General features: G+C 54.7%; 1 protein-coding gene across 1 annotated transcript; it reads left to right on the top strand.

Annotated features, from left to right (window-relative positions):
* The first annotated feature begins 450 nt into the window (after positions 1–450).
* Positions 451–10473, top strand: CD5L (CD5 molecule like). The gene is made up of 6 exons (XM_053908880.1): positions 451–600; positions 2929–2955; positions 5486–5806; positions 7159–7467; positions 8425–8745; positions 9567–10473. The coding sequence occupies exons 1-6, from the start codon at positions 573–575 to the stop codon at positions 9593–9595; spliced, it is 1035 nt and encodes a 344-aa protein (XP_053764855.1). The 5' UTR covers positions 451–572; the 3' UTR covers positions 9596–10473.
* Positions 10474–18471: the final 7998 nt, after the last annotated feature.

Raw genomic sequence — 18471 nt, 5'->3', positions numbered from 1 at the left:
GCCTCGGCTGCAGGGATCGATGCCTTGACTCTGAATCATGGTGCCTCCAAGGGCAAGTCTGGGTTCACTCTACTCTCCTTCTCTATTCTCCTGGTGCTTCCATCTGGGGCGAAGGAATCAAAGTTGGTCTGTCACCCCCACCAACCCCACACGGAGGTCAAGGGTTGCCTGATCTTAGCAGGTGAAATGGCCCTACTCTTGGTCCCCGCCTGCCCTCGCGGGAGCTGATTGCCGTGGTTACGCAGTGAAGGGTCTGAAGCAGAGGTGGTTGGAGCTGAGATTAGAGCAGAACCAAGTCAGGGCAGCTTGGGGGTTTTGTAGTTTCCTTCTGTTTTCGCTATCTTTCTGCCAGTTCCGGCCACCTCCCTTCCTCTGGGGATACGCTGAGCTCAGCAAGCCCGGCTCCACCAGCTCTGCCCCCTGAGCCCATTGGCTTCTGGTCACCTGATAATGCTCTTGCTGCAGACAGGACCTCTGTCCCGCGGTGCACTTGTGCCTAGAACTCTCCGTTGCTGCCCTGGGGCCTCCTCGCGGCCTCGGATTCCAGCTCAGCCTCTCCCGTCTCCTGGCTCATGGCGCTACTCTTCTCCCTAATCCTCGGTGAGTATCTCGGGCCCTGCTGGCTGAGGCTTCAGACCCCCCCCCCAGAACCCCCTGCCCAGCTGGTCCCACTCCCTCTCAAGGAGTGACTTCTGCTCTCCTGCCCCTTCTGTGTCCAACAGTGTTCTAAACCCAAAGCCATTCAGTCCACACCCAATTTAGAATCCACTGTGATCCCCAGAGGTTTTAGTTTTTTTTCCTATTACTTTCTATTTGCCCTGACAAATTTATAATAGTCTATCATTTCCCCTGTTGCATAAATTTCCCCAAAGGCACTTTTTTTTTTGAAAAAGACAAGTGAACCATGCGTAGCAGCAGGTGGGGGAAGAAAAGGAAGTAGAACCACAGGCAAACACCTTCCACAGGCCACGCTGTCCAGTTTCCTCCAAAAAGTGTTCATGCGGGGTTTCCCAGTTTCTTATCATCCAGATTCATTCACAGTAAATGGGATTTTGGAGTCAAAGGGACCCGAGTTTCAATTCTCGTCCTTTGATTTCTTGGCTGTCTGAATTGTTCAATTACCCTCTCTCTCTGGAATCTTGTTTTCATCTATGGAATGAGGAGAATATTATGTTCTCTAGAGGCCTGTGGGAGACTTTTCACGAATTAAGAAGCTTGGGGCATCCAACAATGCCTACTAGGTCCCTTCCCTAACTAATCACAGCCATTTTTAAGTTTTATTTATTCATTTGGAGAGAGAGAGGGAGAGATGGAGAGAGAGAGGGAGAGAGAGAGGGGATCCCAAGCAGCCTCTACTCAGATGCAGGGCTCAGACTCATGAGCCGCGAGATCATGACCTAAGCTGAAATCATGAGTTGGACGCCCAACTGCCTGAGCCACCAGGCATCCCAATCTTACCCACTTTGTATTGTCTTGATGTTCTGGTGCATCACTGGAGCTTGCACTGGGCTCTCAACCGGACATCGACGTGCTCTGTGCAGGATGCTGGCCACTCTCCTAAACTCCAGTGTGTCCCCGTATCACCCAAGAGCGGGCCAGCCCATCACATGCATCCTACCCTGTCTTCCCGACTTTCCTTTGGCCCCACCTCCTTGGTGAAGCCTCTCCGGTCCGGTCCCCCGCAGTCGTCTACTCTGCCCCAGAGTTTTCAAGTCACTCTTGGGCTCTGTCACTTTCACACCTGCATGTCAGGGTCGACACGCTCAGTTTCCTCTCTGTGTGCACATGCTTCGTGCTCTTTACTGGAGATGTGGGGGGTTATGTGTGATACGATCTGGAGTTTTAGACAGCTGCAGACAAGCGGCCACATCCTGAAGGCCAAGGGCTTAGGGTTGTTAAGAAACTACTTGGCAAATAGTTCAGAACAAGCCACTGAAATTCTTGGATCTGCCTGAAAGGCTCTAGACCAAAGATATTAGCTCCTTCACAAACATTCCACAAGATGTGGGGAGGGAAAAACTGTTCTGCACTGCAGAATGCCTAGGGCCTCGGGGACCACTCGGGGACCACAGGTGGACACAGGGTTCAGGACTCTTGGCAGCATTAGAAGGGAGCCCAATGCATGGAGGATCCCGGCCACCCAGAGGTCCTGCGGGAAGAAACTATGATGTCCTAAGACGTGCCGGTGCTTAAGGCTGGGGATTGGGAAGCAAATACAGAGCTGCTTTCTGACCTGTTGAGCCCCCGGAGGCCAGCAAACAGCCTCCAAGCTAAGGATGGTGTTTACATTTTTCAACGGTGGGAAAAAAAATCCAAAGAAGAATGACATTTTGTGCACCGAAGTCTGAATCTCAGAGTCTATGAACAAAGGTTGGTTGCAACATGGCCATGCTCTTTGTGCTCGTTCGGACACATGGCAACTCTCACGCTACAGTGACAAAGTTGAGTAGTGGTGACAGAGACCGTGTGTCTACAAAGCCCAGATTATTTGCGATCTGGCCCTTTACAGAAACAGTACACTGGCTGTGGTCCCAATGCAGTGCCAGTGAACGTAGACGATCCCTCCCATTTCCCCCGCTCTGAGCTGCCTTGGTGGTGTCGCTGCCTTCTGCACCAGAGCCCATTCCGGGGACCTCTGACACCTCTTCCTGTGGAGCCCAGAGGCTGCACAACACCCCTGGGGCAGATCCAACGTTGCGTGTTCGGGGAACATGATGGGCTGTGGCAGACCGGTCTTTGTGGTTCCCAGCCACTGTCCGTGAGTCCTTGCAGGGGAAGGTCCCCACAGGACTGAGTCTGGAGGCTCTGTACCCACACTTTAGCTGCCCCACAAAGTCTAGCAAAAAATTTAGAGACAGTCGTGTTGTTTGAACAAAGCCTTGGAAATGGACTGTATGATCTCACTCAACTTCCTTCTTCTCTCCCCAGCCATTTGCACTGGACCTGGCATTTTAGGTAAGACTTTTTGAGGTCCTTGAGAGGCGGGGGGGTGGGGGGCCCCAAGCTCCAGAGATGGAAAATTTGGAGCTTCCTGGGGCATGGAGAGAGGCTCTATTCGATACAGCCCTGGTAGATTTCCTTCCCAGTTTCTCAGTCCGCCCACTCAGTCTTATGTGGATGGCTTCCCACCTCCAGAACCTGGGAGGGATTCGGGTGGCATTTCCCGAAAGGGGATTCCCTCCCACTTGGCCTCTGTGGCCCAAGACTCTTGGGCACCTCCAAGCAGCAGATGGCCTTGTTTGGGGCTCGGAAGGCACCTCACCTCCTCGCGGGCATATCTGGGTGAGGAGCTTCCTCTTGCCCTGCTGGGCTCTACCACTGGCAGGACCCTGTGTCAGCCTGCATGGCTCCTTTGAACTAGAAATGCGTCAACTTGTATGCGGCCTGTGGCTCGACCGGCAGCAGGCGGACTGGATTTCAGCCTCCACCGGCCCCTCGAGTGAGGCAACATACGAGGGGAATGGGTCTCTCAAGGGGAAGACTGATGTTCCAGACTCTAGGGGGTTGGTCGTGGACTATCAGCTCCTTAGATATTACCCCATCCGTCTTCTTTGTCTTGACGGTAGAGGCTTCGCGAGAGAGGGGCAGCCACTAGCCTCTAGCCTCTTTACTAGGGAGGGGCCCCACATCTGCAGGGTGCAGTTCGATTCCTTCTGGAGTGCTGCCTGGGGTTCTCAGCCTGACGCTCAGATTACATGGGCCTTTTCCTGTGGCTTCCAGGGCTGTTCTTGCTGCTGGCACAGGGACCACTGCTCTCCAGCTTTCCATGGCCCAGGACATTCCCCCTCCACCCCAGGGTTCTGCTCTGGAACCATCAGCCAACACAATAGGTCGAGGACACTGCCGGGGACGCAGCTGCCTCGATGGTCCCCCAGCCCTTCTCCCTGGCTTTCAGATCTCTTCGCAGTTGGGTTTCTTGGACACTAACGCTGTTTCTTTCTTACATATTTCTTCTTTCCTAGGAAGTGTTCTATGCCTCCTTTCTGTGGAAAGGAAAACTCACTTAGAGCCAGAATTTTACAATTCAGAGTCAGATAATGTGTGCAGCTAGCATCCCAGAGGACACAATAATGCCTGTTTAAACGCTAATCTTGCAATGAAATGCTGTTTCTGGGTGACTCCTCTAGGGTTATCTTTATTTGTAGGCTGCAAACTTAGGTGTGCAAAAATGAAAACCTTGCTTAGTTGTTTTGTAGTTACATTTAAATCTCTGTCTCTAGCCTCCATGCCTCACATTGCTTCCCTCAAAAGACACTTGGAGGAAAAGGAGAGACACAAAAGCAAATGAGCAAGCCAAAGGTCAACTTCCAAAGCACTTTGAAGTCAGCCAGCTCAGAGCTTTCCCACTCAGCCACGTCTTCTGGGGTTGAATGCAGGTTCTAGAGGATTTGTGTGCCGCAGAGGCAGTGGGAGATCTGCTCCTTCGAGGTCATATTCCATTCCTGCAGGTGCCTGAGTCACCCACGTGTCCCACGTGGTCATAGGCGACAATGCTCGCATCCTGGTTGGTCACAGACCAGCAGGCACGTGCGGTCCCGCCAGGTGCCCCAGACCTCTCTAAGGTCAACCGCCCCATCCCGTGGAAGCAAGACTGACTCAGCTTTTCTGTGCCACGTTGTCACTTGGAGGCTGCAGGAGACCCGCTGGGGTTGCCTCAGATGTCTTAAATATAATGTCCTTGAGGACACAGTGTGGACAGTCTTGTTGGTCACTGTTCTTTGAGTTCATGAACATAGTATGTGCTCAATAAAAGTGTGTTGCCTGATGAACGCGTTTCTGTCCTCCCCACAGCCATCACTCTATGTCTATGTCTTGCTGGAAGAGGGAAAGGATTTCAGTTATTCTTTTCCACCCTCAGAGTTGTAGCCGGGAAGCAGAAACAGGTTCTGGATTCCTCAGAAATTATCTGGAGGCTCTGGGGAGGCTGCCTCCTACCCCGGCTGCTGGAACCCTCTGGACTAATGACCGAAGTTCAGATGTACAAAGGCTTGGCCCTTTGCCTACTTCTCTCTGCATTCTTCTGAGCTGTGTTCTCGGACATGGGAAGATGTCATAGGGAGCAGCAAGGTAGGGGAGATCGTTGATGTTGGGAGAGAGAGAGAGTCAGGTTGTTCAGCCCAAATTATGTCTAAACATCCTGCCTCATCTGGTGGCCATGGGGAAGGACAGGGTCAAGAAGAAAGAATGCAACAGGGAACACCTCTACGTTTGTGTTCTGACCTGGGGCTTCCACCGTCTGGCCACGTGAGCATGTGTTTGTGGGTGTCTTGCCGTAGAGTTTCTTGGCAGGGTAAATTAAAAGGGAGCAGAATCAGAGCTTAGGGATGAGGTCCTGAAGCTCCTCTCCCCCCCCTTCCCTTTTGAGCCCTCCTTTCCCATCCCCCAGCTTTCCAAACACCCTCTGTCAGTGATGGAAGTTTCCTGAGATGCCTGCACCCTCTCCGGGCTCCTCCGGATGCCCAGCCAGGCTCCCGTTCCTTTGCAGGGTCTTTGTCCAGAGTGCGGCTAGTGGGAGGTGACCACCGCTGTGAAGGTCGTGTGGAGGTGCAGCAGGATGAGGAGTGGGTCACCGTGTGTGATGACTACTGGAACATGGACGCTGTGGCCGTGCTGTGCCGGGAGCTGGACTGTGGAGAGGCCAAGAAGACCATGAGTGGCACTGTATATGGACCAGTGACACCAAAGGACCAAAAAGTCTTCACCCACTTGTTCAGATGCAATGGGATCGAAGAAAGCCTGTCTCAGTGTAAGAAGGAAGATGCTATCGGATGCTCCCATGCTGAGGATGCGGGAGCCGTGTGCAAGCGTGAGTACCACAGCCCCTCCGGCCAGTTCACCTGTCTGAGCCCACTGTGGACTCGACACGTGGCTGACTGGCTCCTCACCCTTCGTGTCTCACCTCTTCCTGATCGTGGGCCCTGCAGGTGAACACTACCCTCACTTAGTATTGCCCATGCTCTTTGGTTGAGGTACAGCATTCACCGTAGTTTCAGCCTCCGTGAAGGGCTGCTTCTCCCCTTTGTGCACGTGCGTGCGCGCGCGCACACACACACACACACACGAGCACGCACAGATCCATCCACCACTAAATGTTGGATCAAGAGTATAACCTGTGTCTGGATCTTGGCAGGAGGTATGGGGAAGAAAAGAGCTGGTGAAGTACGACGTATGCTTCCCGGGTTTTGGTGCTAAAAAAAAAAAAAAAAAAAAAGTACAGGGGCACCTGGGTGGCTCAATTGATTAAGCGTCCAACTTCAGCTCCGGTCATGATCTCGTGGTTTGTGGGATCTAGCCCCGCATCGGGCTCTGTGCTGATGGCTCAGAGCCTGGAGCCTGCTTCGGATTCTGTGTCTCGCGCTCGCTCTCTGCCCCTCCCCCGCTCATGCTCTGTCTCTCTCTGTCTCAGAAATAAATAAACATTAGAAAAAAAGCAAAGTATGACGCATGCTCTTCCAGCTCTCAAGGAGTCCACCATCTGGAGCGTGGACGAGAGCCGTTCCCAGGAAACCCACACAAGCCTGGTGTATGTATGTATAGTTGCCGTATTTCTTCGCCCTCTCCACACACTTGCTTCCTGTGCGCTAACAGTCCCCTCTCTGTGTGCACTTCCCCCCCATTAGACTGTGGTTTGGTGGCGGTTAGGGTTAGGTTGCTCTGTGTCCTGTCTTTGTCACCCTGCAGACCATAACCAGGGACACAACCACTCAGGCTGCCTGACGCTGGAATCTCGTTCCTATTTCTTGGAGAGGTGGAGGGTCAGGAGCGCTAACCCACGATACTTGGGTGATAAACACTGAAAACAAACCCAAAAGCTTTTGGTCTGGGACACAATGTGTAGGTGACTATTGCATTTATTTTGTAAAAATCTACGCAACGCCTCCGCTTGCCTCTTAGGAGGAACAAATGAGAATACGAACGTGAAAATAACTTGAAAAACTAAAAATGTTACAGAAATAATTAACTCACTTGGAACTGAAAAATGACATTCACTCCATCGACTCACTTGTCCGTCCTTTCCACAAGCACCCATGAGGCAACGCTGAGCACTCTAGATGCGTCGTACTAAGCGCCAAGAGCACAGGGACGTGTCCGTGGGGCTCTATTCTGGGAGGATCATGTTGTTGTGTAAGCAGACACCTGCTCTTTGCTTCCCCACAGAGAGTGTGAGGCTGGCCGATGGCCCCGGGCGCTGCCAGGGCCGAGTGGAGGTGAAGTTCCAAGGGGAGTGGAGCTCTGTGTGCCAAGCAGGCTGGAGCTTTGCAGTCGCCAAGGTGGTGTGCCGGCAGCTGGGGTGTGGACGGGCCACCCTGACCCGGAGAGGCTGCAACAAAGCGACCCAGGGCCAAGGGGCCATCTGGCAGAGAAAGGCGTCATGCTCAGGACAAGAAGTGAGCCTTCAATATTGCCTTTCTGAAGTTTGGGAACACAACTGTACCCACAATGAGGACGTGTGGGTCGAATGTGAAGGTAATGCCTAGGAGTCCAGAGGCAGGTTCAGTCATGAATTTAGGTCAATCGGATTCACTTTCACCGAGGCTCAGGGAGAACCCGTCATCCATCAGATGACGGTAACAAAGTAACTTAGCTGTGCCGCCCATCAATTCTCTTGTTTTTAAAATGGAGACAACTGGGTGGCTCAGCCGGTTAAGCGTCCAGCTTCGGCTCGGGTTACGATCTCACGGTTCTTGAACTGGAGCCCCATGTTCAGGTCTGTGCTGACGGCTTGGGGCCTGGAGCGGTCAAATTCTGCGTCTCCCGCTCTCTCTGCTCCTCCCCTGTTCATGCTCTGTCTCTGGCTCTGTCTCTCTCTCAAAAATAAATAAAACATTAAAAAAGTTAAAATGGAGACAATAATATGTGCCCTTGTATACGGAGGTGCTTTAAGCCATCTTAAACACTATATTCATATGAACTATTATTATATTGAATTCTATTTAGTAGGAACAGGCACACCATTCCAGGTATTGTTGAGCTCTCCAATTTTTTAAAAACTAGTGGAAAGTCATTTAGTAACGTTCGATTTTTTTCACGTTTTTGAAAAAATGTGTATTTTTGAGAGAGAGACAGAGTGAAAGTGGGGGACAGAGGATCCGACAGCTCTGCGCTGACCACAGTGAGCCTGACGCGGGGCTCAAACCCACGAACCTTGAGACCATGATTTGGGTCAAAGTCGGAGGCTTAACTGACTGAGCCACCCAGGTGCCCCTGCTAACGTCACATTTTACTAAACTAGATGGGGAGGTGGGAAATCCTGGTGAAGGAAAGGGACCGGGGCCGCGGGGTCAGGTCCAGAGAAGGGGATGTATGCTTGGGAGCCGGGTGGAGAGTCTCGGGTGCTGATGGGATCTGAGTGCCGGCTCAGAGGAGCTTACCCATCATCCTCCCTGCCTCCCGCCCTCCCCCCTGTTCCTCCTGCACCTGCAGATCCCTTTGGCTTGAAGCTGGTAGGAGGACGCAGCCACTGTGAGGGGAGGCTGGAGGTGCTGCATAAGGGCGAGTGGGGCTCTGTCTGCGACGACGGCTGGGGACAGGAAGCAGACCGGGTGGTGTGCAGGCAGCTGGGCTGCGGGGAGCCCCTGTCTCCACCTGTCAAAGTCCGGAGAAGGTTCGGCCCCGGGGCCGGCCGCATCTGGCTGGACGACGTCAACTGCTCGGGGAAGGAGCTGTCCCTGGAGCAGTGCCCACACAGGTCCTGGGGCTACCACAACTGTAACCACAGAGAGGACGTGGCTGTGGTCTGTGAAGGTCAGTCCTGGGTGGATGGGCCAGCGTGGCGGGAGGGAAGGACAGGGGGGCTCCCTCTGGGGGTGAGACCCCGGCTGCCACGCCGCTCCCCCACTTGACGCTTTCTTCCAGGGACACGAATGAGGTCTTCCAGCAGTAAATAGAAACAATAACGATACTGATTATTGATAAATCCCAAACCGTCTACCTATTGATGTGAGAGCAAGAGAGGTTTTAAAAACGGTTGGATCAACACCCTTAGATCAAACACGAAGAGAGTGAGGGTCAGAGAGGATAAGCAACTTTCCAGAATCATAAAAATTGCTTGGAAATGATAGAGCAGAACGAAAGTGCCGGGTCCTGACTCTGAACTCAGGGGTCATTGTCCCAGACGACCCCAACCCTCGCACCCTGACTTTAAACTATGGGAGCCTGTCCCACCTCCTTCTACCCGCGTGACTCCCTTATTTGAGGTGAACCCTTGGGAACAGGGCTGGGGTAGGGGGCTCTCTGGCAATGCCCGGGAGACAGAGTCTTCTCAGACAGCTGGCAGACCAGCCCCGAGCTGCAGGCGTCTTTGGGGGAGGGAAGGAGGAAGCCGAAAAAATGCAGGCGAGGCCCCTGGGGTCCAAAGCTCCGCTTTGTGAGCAGGGTAGATATGCAGGCCTGCTCGGGTGAAACACCGCCGTGGGGCCGGGTAAGGGCCGACGGGGCCGAGCAAGGCGGTGACCTCTCTTTCCTCTCCGGGGACCCAGTCTTCTCTCTGAGCCTCTTAGAGCTTGCATGAAGCCTTCCTTCTGGACGTGCCCCCTTCTCACTGTACATGCTTCTTCTTTCTGCAGAACAGCAGCCTGGCCTACTTGATGCTTGACCCACAGGCCCCAAGCGCCCTTACTTCTCCTGGGCCTTGATCGGCCCGGCCTGAGCCCCCCAGCCGCAGGCTGTACCCACAGCCCCGCTCTGCCCCCAGGAAGAGTCTGAACTCTGCCTACGCCTTGCTCCAGAGCCAAGCGCTCCCGTGGTCGCCCGGAGTTACCGGGTGTTGCAGGCCCTCCGCCGGGGGAGATGGGCCCTCGTCCCCTTGCCCACACAGCGGCCCCCCTGCCCCGGCTGGGGCCTGTCCTGCCTCCCCTCGCCCAGCCCGGCGCTCTTTGCAGCACGGGCTGTTGCCCCGCCCCATCTCTGTGCCTGCAAAGAACGTGAAGGGAGCAGGACAGTTACGTGGAACTTGGGGGGAAAGCTTAGAACCTTTTAAACTCTTTTTCTCACGCTTCGGACGACCACGACGATGCATTGCTCCTCGCCGCCCTCCTGCTCCTTGGGGGCAACACGTCCTTTCAGCAGCAGAGCAGCGTCCTGGAATTCTAGACCCTTTCGTGGCACCTGGAAACCATGTTGCACCCCCTGAACGCCCGGAAGAAAACGGCTCTGGTGACCAGCCGGCGAGGTTGCGGCCGATCGACCGCTGCGCGCACACACGCGTCCTAACGGGTCCCAGGAGACGCGCTGGCTGTGTGGCTGCGACCAGAAGGAGGGAGAGGCCCGGGGCCGTGCCTCACGCCAGTCAGATGGTGCCTCTCATTTTAGCCTCTCACACGCTGGCACCTGCAAGTCTGAGGCGACGCGCGAGGCTGGTAAGGAGAGAATCGAGACCTGATTCTAAAACTCGAGCCTTAGACTCTGAGCACCTGTAATGTGCCTGCATTTACGCCGCCTAATAAAGTCGATCTCACGGTCTAAACGTCTCAACCGTTGGCTCCTGTGCGAGGTGCTTTTTTTTCCGCCCCGGGGAAGCAGGTGCGTCAGCGACGGCCTTTGGGGCAGCAGAGACCCCGCCAGCACTTAGGACCCCGTGCCTTCTAGAACCCTACCCTCCTGCCTCTTCCCTAGGGTGGGGACAGGGAATAACCTGGTTCCAGAGCAGAGAAGAAAAGGCCTTATCACACATTTGGGGACCGACCCTGTGACTCAAAGAGACTTGCCTTCATTTGCTCAGCTCCCTTTATCAGATGAGGTCTTCCTGATTTCCCCCACAGACCAGTACCCTGTTCCCGTCACCCCATAGGAGCTGGAAACCTAGAGCTGCCTGCACCGAAAAGCTGTTGTATCCAACGTAGAGCAGAAAGGGTTGGAATTTCACAACAGGAACTCTGAATCTCCCTTAATTTCTGCATTAGAATTTCGTTTGTTTCCATGCCGGCCAAGTCCCCTGAGAACCCATCAGATCAAAGTAACAGCACTTGGAAGAGACGGGCTGGATCCCACCCGGAAGCAAGAGCTGGCAGGAGCCTAAGTGGTGTCACCGAAGGAGAGAATACGGAGGTGACGCTGGCCTGTTGGAAACGTCGGGGAGGAGGCCACCTCGATGTCCACAGCGGGCACGGATGAAATAGCGAGCCAGGGCCCGAGGAGATTCGCGTGTGACAGTGACTGCCCGCGCTCAGACTCTGCTGTGTCCTCCGGGACACGTGGCTAGTCTCTCCCAGGTGCCTCTTATCAGAGAACACAGCGGCCAGCGCCCCCAGCCCAGCCCCGGCAAAGCAGTCTGCTCCCCTCGAGCTCTGCCTTCGGGGGGAATCGTGACTGCGCAGGTCAGGGGTTGTGAGCTGGCTCACACCTTTTCCTCCAAGAGACCCTCCTGAGACCCGACCCCTCCTGACCCTTGTCAGGGCCCTTGCCAGGGCACTTCCTGGCCCACACATGCCCCGTGTGCACCCCCTCATCTGGCCTGGGGCAGACGGGGCCCTCCGGGCCTGTGGGGCTGGGGACTGACCGTACCACCTGCACAGTCTCCCACATAGAGGGGTCCCGGGCCCTGAAAATCACCCTGAGGCAGCAGTTACCAGTCTGTGACAATCAGCACCCCCTTGCAGCCTGACAGGGTCCGGGGCCTCGCCAGCAAACAGGGCTCCCAGATCTGTCTTAGTAGGAGACACTGTAGGCAACCCTCTGGGCACTCGGGCAGGCGGGCCACTCTCCCGCCACTGTGCCTTCAGTGGACTATCGTCCCCTGGGAAGGTGACTTAGGGCTTGCAAGCTGCCATACGCCTCGTTCCCCAAGGACCACTCTTGTGGCCCTGCCTGTCCCACCCTCGACAGAGGGTCCCGATCACGGCACCCACACCTACACCCAGCCTGCGCAGCCAGCCGGGGCAGAGTCCCCAGTAGCAGGGGGCCACGCCCTGAAATCACCCTCAGGCAGCAGCTACAAATCGGCTGCAGTCAGTCAGTCCCCGCTGGGACCTGCCACCTCTTGGTCCCGGCTTCTCCAAGCAACCGGGGCTCCCAGCTGTCCCTTCCGTCGCGATGCAGCACGTGGCCGGTTCTCAGAACGGACGGGACGCCTTCCCACCGGGGCACTTGACACAGCTCGCTTCCCCTGGGCCGTCTCTCTCTGTCTGCCGGTTGGCGGTTGGAGACCCTGACGACGTGGGGAGGGCAGAGCCAGAGCGTGGAGGGGCCCGGACACCCAAATGGCCCGGTGGCATATGCACCTCATCGGGTCTCTGCTGATAAGAAACAAATATGGCTTGTGTCAAGCCGGGAACACCTTTGGGTGTCTCATTTACGGCCCTCAGCTGATTCCGGCTCCAACGGACATAAACAGTTTTTACAAAATCAACTGCATTGCTTCCGGGCTCACCAACACACTCTCTGACGTGACTTCGGCTTCCTCGGAAGCCTCTAGAACTTGGCGGTAATCAGGAGACGCGCGACCTGGCCCACTGGTAATTTCATAGTTAGTATAAATTAGTAATCTTTTATTTTTGACAGTCTCCTGAGCCTTTTTGTTTGTAAACTATACCCAGCCTGCCCATTGCGGCCGTCGTTGTGTGTGTGTTTTGGGACTTTTTAATTATTCATAAAATACTTGTTATCATTATTAATATTTTAATATTAATATTATTAATATTATTATTAGCAACTATTAATTAATATTCATCATTAATCGGGCCGAGAGAGAGGGAGGCACAGCATCCGAAGCAGGCTCCAGGCTCCGAGCTGTCAGCACAGAGCCCGACGCGGGGCTGGAACCCGAGAGCCGTGAGATCGTGACCTGAGCTGAAGTCGGATGTTTAACCAACTGAGCCACCCAGGCGCCCCTAGGACTTTATTATTTTTTCAAGAACAGTTTTAGGTTCCCAGCGGGATTGAGAGGAAGATACGGAGGGTTCCCATACGCCCGCTGCCCCCACACATGCACGGCCTCCCCCCGTTACAAACATCCCTCTTCAGCGAGTGTGTTAGTTACCACCAAACTGCTGTGACACATCGTGACACATCATTATCCCCCAATTCCATAGGTTACACCGGGGCTCACTCTTGGTGCTGTTCTAGGGTTCGGGCAAATTTATACACACGTATCCACCGTTATGACGTCACGCAGAGGAAGTTTATCCCCCTACAAACCCTCCGGAGTCCTCCGTGTTTGCCTAGTCACCCCTCAGCCTCTGGCGACCACTGATCCTTTCACTGCCTCCATTGTTCTGCCTTTTGCAGGAAGTCATAGAATTGGAATCACACCCCACGGAGCCTTCTCAGACTGGCTTCTTTCACGAAGTGATACGCGCGTAAATGTCCTCCATGTGTTTTCACAGCTTGGTCGCTCATTTCTTCTTAGCGCTGAGCAATATTCCGCAGGCTGGATGCACACAGTTTAACCTACGGAAGGATATCTTGGTTGCTTCCAAGTCTGCAAACCCATGGACAGAGCTGCTTATATAAACATCCACGCACAGACTTTACTGTGGACACGGTTTCAGCTCCTTTGGGTAAATACTAAGGAGCATTTTCAAACAACACCACCCTGCCCTCCTGGCCACAGTCCATCGGTACCATGAGTGGGCGTCGGTCTGGAGCTGGAAGGATCACCCCTTCCTGGGAGATGGGAGCTGTCACTGAAGGAACATTGGTTTCTTCAGGTGGCTGGGTTTGTAGTAAGTTGTCCCAGGAGCAGTGGGAGGAGCAGAGCACCAGAAGCCCTTCCACAGAGATGCACTGAAATGTAGGAAACAGAGGGGAACACAGAGGAGAGACAGAATCCGGACAGCACTTTCCGTTTCTGGTCCTTGTCTTTTCCCGTCTCATTCCTAGCGTTGCGCTCCGTGACAAAGCGCTGTATGCTTATCGTATACGTTTTATGGATGTATATGTCCATCTACAAAAATATACGCTTAAATTTTGATCGACTTACCTCACTGGTTCTTGCACGGCTAACCAAAATAACCCTAACCGGTTTACGTGCTTAAAATTAATGCAGCGATAATTTGCGCATCTCGGGTGAGGTTCGTTAGGTAAGCTTGTGTGTTAGTAATGAGTCAATTCTCACCGCACTTGAAGCATCAAACCTGGGAAGGATCTGAAAAGACAGAGATGCCACAACAACAGGTGCAGGTGGCTGTGTGTCCCGGGGTGCTAGTGTTTAGTCCACGCCTGTGTGTCCCGGGGTGCCAGTGTTTCGTCCACGCCTGTGTGTCCCGGGGTGCTAGTGTTTCGTCCACGCCTGTGTGTCCCGGGGTGTCAGTGTTTCATCCACGCCTGTGTGTCCCGGGGTGTCAGTGTTTCATCCACGCCTGTGTGTCCCGGGGTGCCAGTGTTTCGTCCACGCCTGTGTGTCCCGGGGTGCTAGTGTTTAGTCCATGCCTGTGTGTCCCGGGGTGTCAGTGTTTCGTCCACGCCTGTGTGTCCCGGGGTGCTAGTGTTTAGTCCATGCCTGTGTGTCCCGGGGTGTCAGTGTTTAGTCCACGCCTGTGTGTCCCAGGGTGTCAATGTTTCGTCCACGCCTGTGTGTCCCGGGGTGCCAGTGTTTCGTCCACGCCTGTGTGTCCCAGGGTGCTAGTGTTTCGTCCACGCCTGTGTGTCCCGGGGTGCCAGTGTTTCGTCCACGCTTGTGTGTCCCGGGGTGCTAGTGTTTCGTCCACGCCTGTGTGTCCTGGGGTGCTAGTGTTTCGTCCACGCCTGTGTGTCCCGGGGTGCCAGTGTTTCGTCCACGCTTGTGTGTCCCGGGGTGCTAGTGTTTCGTCCACGCCTGTGTGTCCTGGGGTGCTAGTGTTTAGCCCACGCCTGAGGTCATGGCCTCTCTGAGATCGTCAGAGCTGATGTCCCTCCAGCCACGTCCTGTCCAGCCTCCTCTCTCGGCCTCTTTTCAGGCAATGGCCTGAAGCTGTCCTGCTCTCGAGTGACACCAGCGTTCCTGATGTGTCAGTGGGTGCTCAGTATACACGATGTGCAGTGACAGCCTGGAAGGAGGCTCGGTCTCTCTAACTCCCAGGAGGAGAGAGGGCACCCTTGACCTCAGTGGCCCTTCTACCGGACTCTGTCCCTGTGAGAACCTCCTCATGAGGTTGCCCCAGAGACACAGGAAGAGAGTCCCGTCGGGGTCAGAAAAGCAGGGAGGAAAACACTGCAGATGGTCCCTGGTTGTCTGAGGACAAAAGAGGGACAGTCTGAAGATAGGAGTATAGAGACGATGTTTTGCTGAAGTCATAAAGCTTTGCCCGGGACAGGATGGTTGATGTCCACTGAAGGTCAATTTCCATAAGTAATTTCTAGTGGACACTTCCACTCCCCAAAGTGTCCTGGTTTGGATGATAAATTTTGTGCTCACTTTGGCACTGAGGGATGGTTAGTACTTGAGAACTGCATTTGACACGACGGGGCCATCAAGAGTGGGATGTCATTGCCCAAAGCTCAACACCCTCTTCCCCACAGAGCAAACTCCCAAGGACCCAGCAGGTGGATGAGCGAGTCTCATGCCTCGGCCACTTCCTCTCCGTGACCTCGTCTCCCTTCCCAAGGTCTTTCTCCCGCTGCTTCTTCAGCAGGACCAGCCGGTAACCTGTGGTGGGGAAGGTGGCCCAGACCATGAGGATTCAGTGGAATTGGCCCACAGTTCGATTTGAATTCGCGACAGTGCTCTGAAAGTCGGGAGAATGACCTCCTCTTGCGATTTGCTCCCGACGCACGACCCCAGACCCAGCATGCTCCTCGGACATGCTACCGTTTCTACTCTTCCCTGAACTCAGGCTTTCCCTCTTAGGGTTTCTTTCCTTCTACCCTGAGGTGAGGGCATCACATCTTGTGGGGACTTGACGGGCAATGGCCCAGGTCCAGCTGTTCCCTGCAGGCTGGCCGTGGGCGGGATGAGAAGGCATCTTGTCATTGAGAGTCATGGTCGAGTCAACTCTGGCCGGTGGAAATGGAATGTAGAATGTAGAATGTAGAATTTTCTAGTAGCCATAGTGGAAGAAAGAAAGAAAAAGAAAGAAAGAAAGAAAGAAAGAAAGAAAGAAAGAAAGAAAGAAAGAAAGGAAGAGAGAGGGAGGGAGGAAGGAAAGAAAGAAAAAAGGAAACAGGTTGGGGGGGGACGCGCCTGGGTGGCTCAGTCAGTTAAGCATCTGACTCTTAATTTCAGCTCAGGTCATGACCTCATGGTTTGAAAGTTCAAGCTTGTGTTCAAGCTGACAGCACAGAACCTTCTGTCTCTCTCTCTCTCTGCCCCTCCCCCACTGTGCACACACACGCTCTCTCCCTCAAAATAAACATTAAAATTTTTTTTAAATAAACTTTTAAAAAATTGGTAGATTTTATAGAAAATTCCAAAATCCTGGCTTCTGTGAACAATCAGGTGATGGAACAGCATGTCCTTTTACCCTCAGGGCAATGACCTTCTGCTCCCCGAGGGGGGCGGTCCCTCCTCCAGCCCCTGGCGCCCCCGCTGGCCCAGCTCCCCGTCTGAAGGATCCCCACGCTCTTCGTGCAGCGCGTGCTCCGTTCCAATCTTCCCTCCCTCTGTCCCTTCAGCCTCCCACTGGGCCAGCACTCCCTCAAATTGTGTTCCAGAACCTCGGCAAAACGCCTCTCCGTTCCGTGACTTGGTGCGTGCGTGCACTCTTAGCCCTGTGTGCGTCCCTCCTCACCCGGGCTTCTGGAGACTCCCAGCCACCTCGGAGGCCGGCTCAGACCTCAGGGCACCTCTGGAGCGCCCCCTCTCCCGACACCGGCTCCCTCGGGCTCTCTGCTCTTATCTCTCCCCCAGGACTCCCGCAGTCACGGTTGTCGCAATGCCCCGTGTTCCGTTTGCCCGCGAATCTTTCTCGCCTGCCACACTGTGGGTTCTCGGTGTTTAAGGAACGTGCGGTTCTCACGTCCATATATACGTGCTCAGAACGCAGCCTAGTGTGTGGCACGTATCGCCGTTTTCAGGGGACGGGCAATGCTCCTTCATCCACCCAAGCGCAGGACGGACGGAGGGTAACGGGAGTCCCAGAGAGGGGAGCAAACTTGAGCTTTCCACCAGTAAAAATTGCTTCGGAGGAACTGGCTGTGCTCTGTGGCCTCAGTGGTTCTCATAAGTGACCACGACACTCGGCAGATTTCCCATCGTGGCCACAGGCAGTGTGGATGGCCCGGGCCTCTGCAGCAGGGACAGAGCCCGGCGTGTGTGGGGGGGTGACCAAGGAGACCGCACAGAGGCCTGCTTCTCAAGGACAGAGCCCACGTGGCACCCAGCCACACAGGCTCAGCTGCTGCTCCTGAGTTTATCGGCCAGATAAGTCACATCCCCTTGATAATTTTCTCCCTGAGGTACAGTGAAGAAAGTCTCTCCCGTTTACGGAAACACGGGGACCCTTGGAGGCGTACCCCTAGCGGTCCGTAAATAGGTGAGTGACACCACTTCGAAGGTGAAATGATAAATGAAGGTGAGAACGCATGCAGGTGCCCGGCCACAAATCTGTCGTGGACCCGCGTCAGCCTCTCCTGCGGCTGTTGCCACGGCAATGTCGCCGGCTCCCCGCTGACGGTTACTTCTTGCCCAGCCGACTGACGTTTTGCTGGGCTCAGCTGGGCTTGAGCTCGAATTCCCTGTGTCTTCTCATGCTGGAAAGTGGGTCAAAGGGCAGCCAAGAGACACCGTGCGCCGTGGCCAGTGTCCAATCGCATGCGACCGTGCCTCGCGCACTTACACCCGCCGGCCAGCGCAGAGCCGAGCCGGAGCCAGTGACACGGGGACGTCACTCCTCCCCAAAGATGCTTGAGTGGGTCACTTGATAATGAGAAAGCATATGCAATTCCTTTACGGGAAGGGAGCCAAGGGGCGCCTGGGTGACTCAGTGGGTGAAGCGTCCAACTCTTGATTTTGGCTCAGGTCATGATCTCCCAGTTCGTGGGTTCCAGGCCTGCGGGGGCCTCTGCGCTGACAGCTCGGAGCCTGCTTGGGGTTCTCTCTCTCTCTCTCTCTCTCTCTCTCTCTCTCTCTCTCTCTCCTCCTCTCTCTGCCCCTCCCCAGCTCTCTCCCTCTCAAAATAAATAAACACATTTAAAAAAAGGAGGGAGCCAATAGTTGCAAGCTATAATCTAGTCTGAACAGTGACGGCAAACAATCGTCTTCCCACTTCCCCCATTTTCCTCGTCCGGAAGGGACGGGAAGGAAGAGTCGTCCTTCCAACCACGTATCTGGGCCCCATGGCCCAGCAGCTGACGCAAGATTCACCGTCCCAGCCTGCCCTACAGAAGGCCAGCCCCCATTCTCTCAATACGGCGGGTGAGTGCTACAGATGTCTCCTTTCTGCCACGTGCCGGCCACCTCCGTGTCCTCCTCGCTGCTCCCTGGACCAGAGTGGGGGTCTCCTAGGAGAAGCGCAGACCCACCCACCCCCCCCCGGGAAAAGTCTTACCCTGATTTCGGAGCCCCCGTGACAAAGTTCTTCCCACATTCCTCTCCTTGCTGGAGGTGCTCCCTCTCGC

This window comes from Panthera pardus, unplaced genomic scaffold, assembly GCF_024362965.1.
Source record: "Panthera pardus isolate Hobbes unplaced genomic scaffold, ASM2436296v1 HiC_scaffold_21, whole genome shotgun sequence".
NCBI classification, from domain to species: domain Eukaryota; kingdom Metazoa; phylum Chordata; class Mammalia; order Carnivora; family Felidae; genus Panthera; species Panthera pardus.
Note: the sequence above shows the minus strand (reverse complement) of the source record. Positions and strands in the feature narration are given on the sequence as shown.

Coding starts and splice junctions, on each gene's coding strand:
- CD5L (XM_053908880.1), top strand. CDS start 573: ATGGCGCTACTCTTCTCCCTAATCCTCG. Junction 2,956..5,485: donor CACTGGACCTGGCATTTTAG/GTAAGACTTTTT, acceptor GTTCCTTTGCAG/GGTCTTTGTCCAGAGTGCGG. Junction 5,807..7,158: donor TGCGGGAGCCGTGTGCAAGC/GTGAGTACCACA, acceptor GCTTCCCCACAG/AGAGTGTGAGGCTGGCCGAT.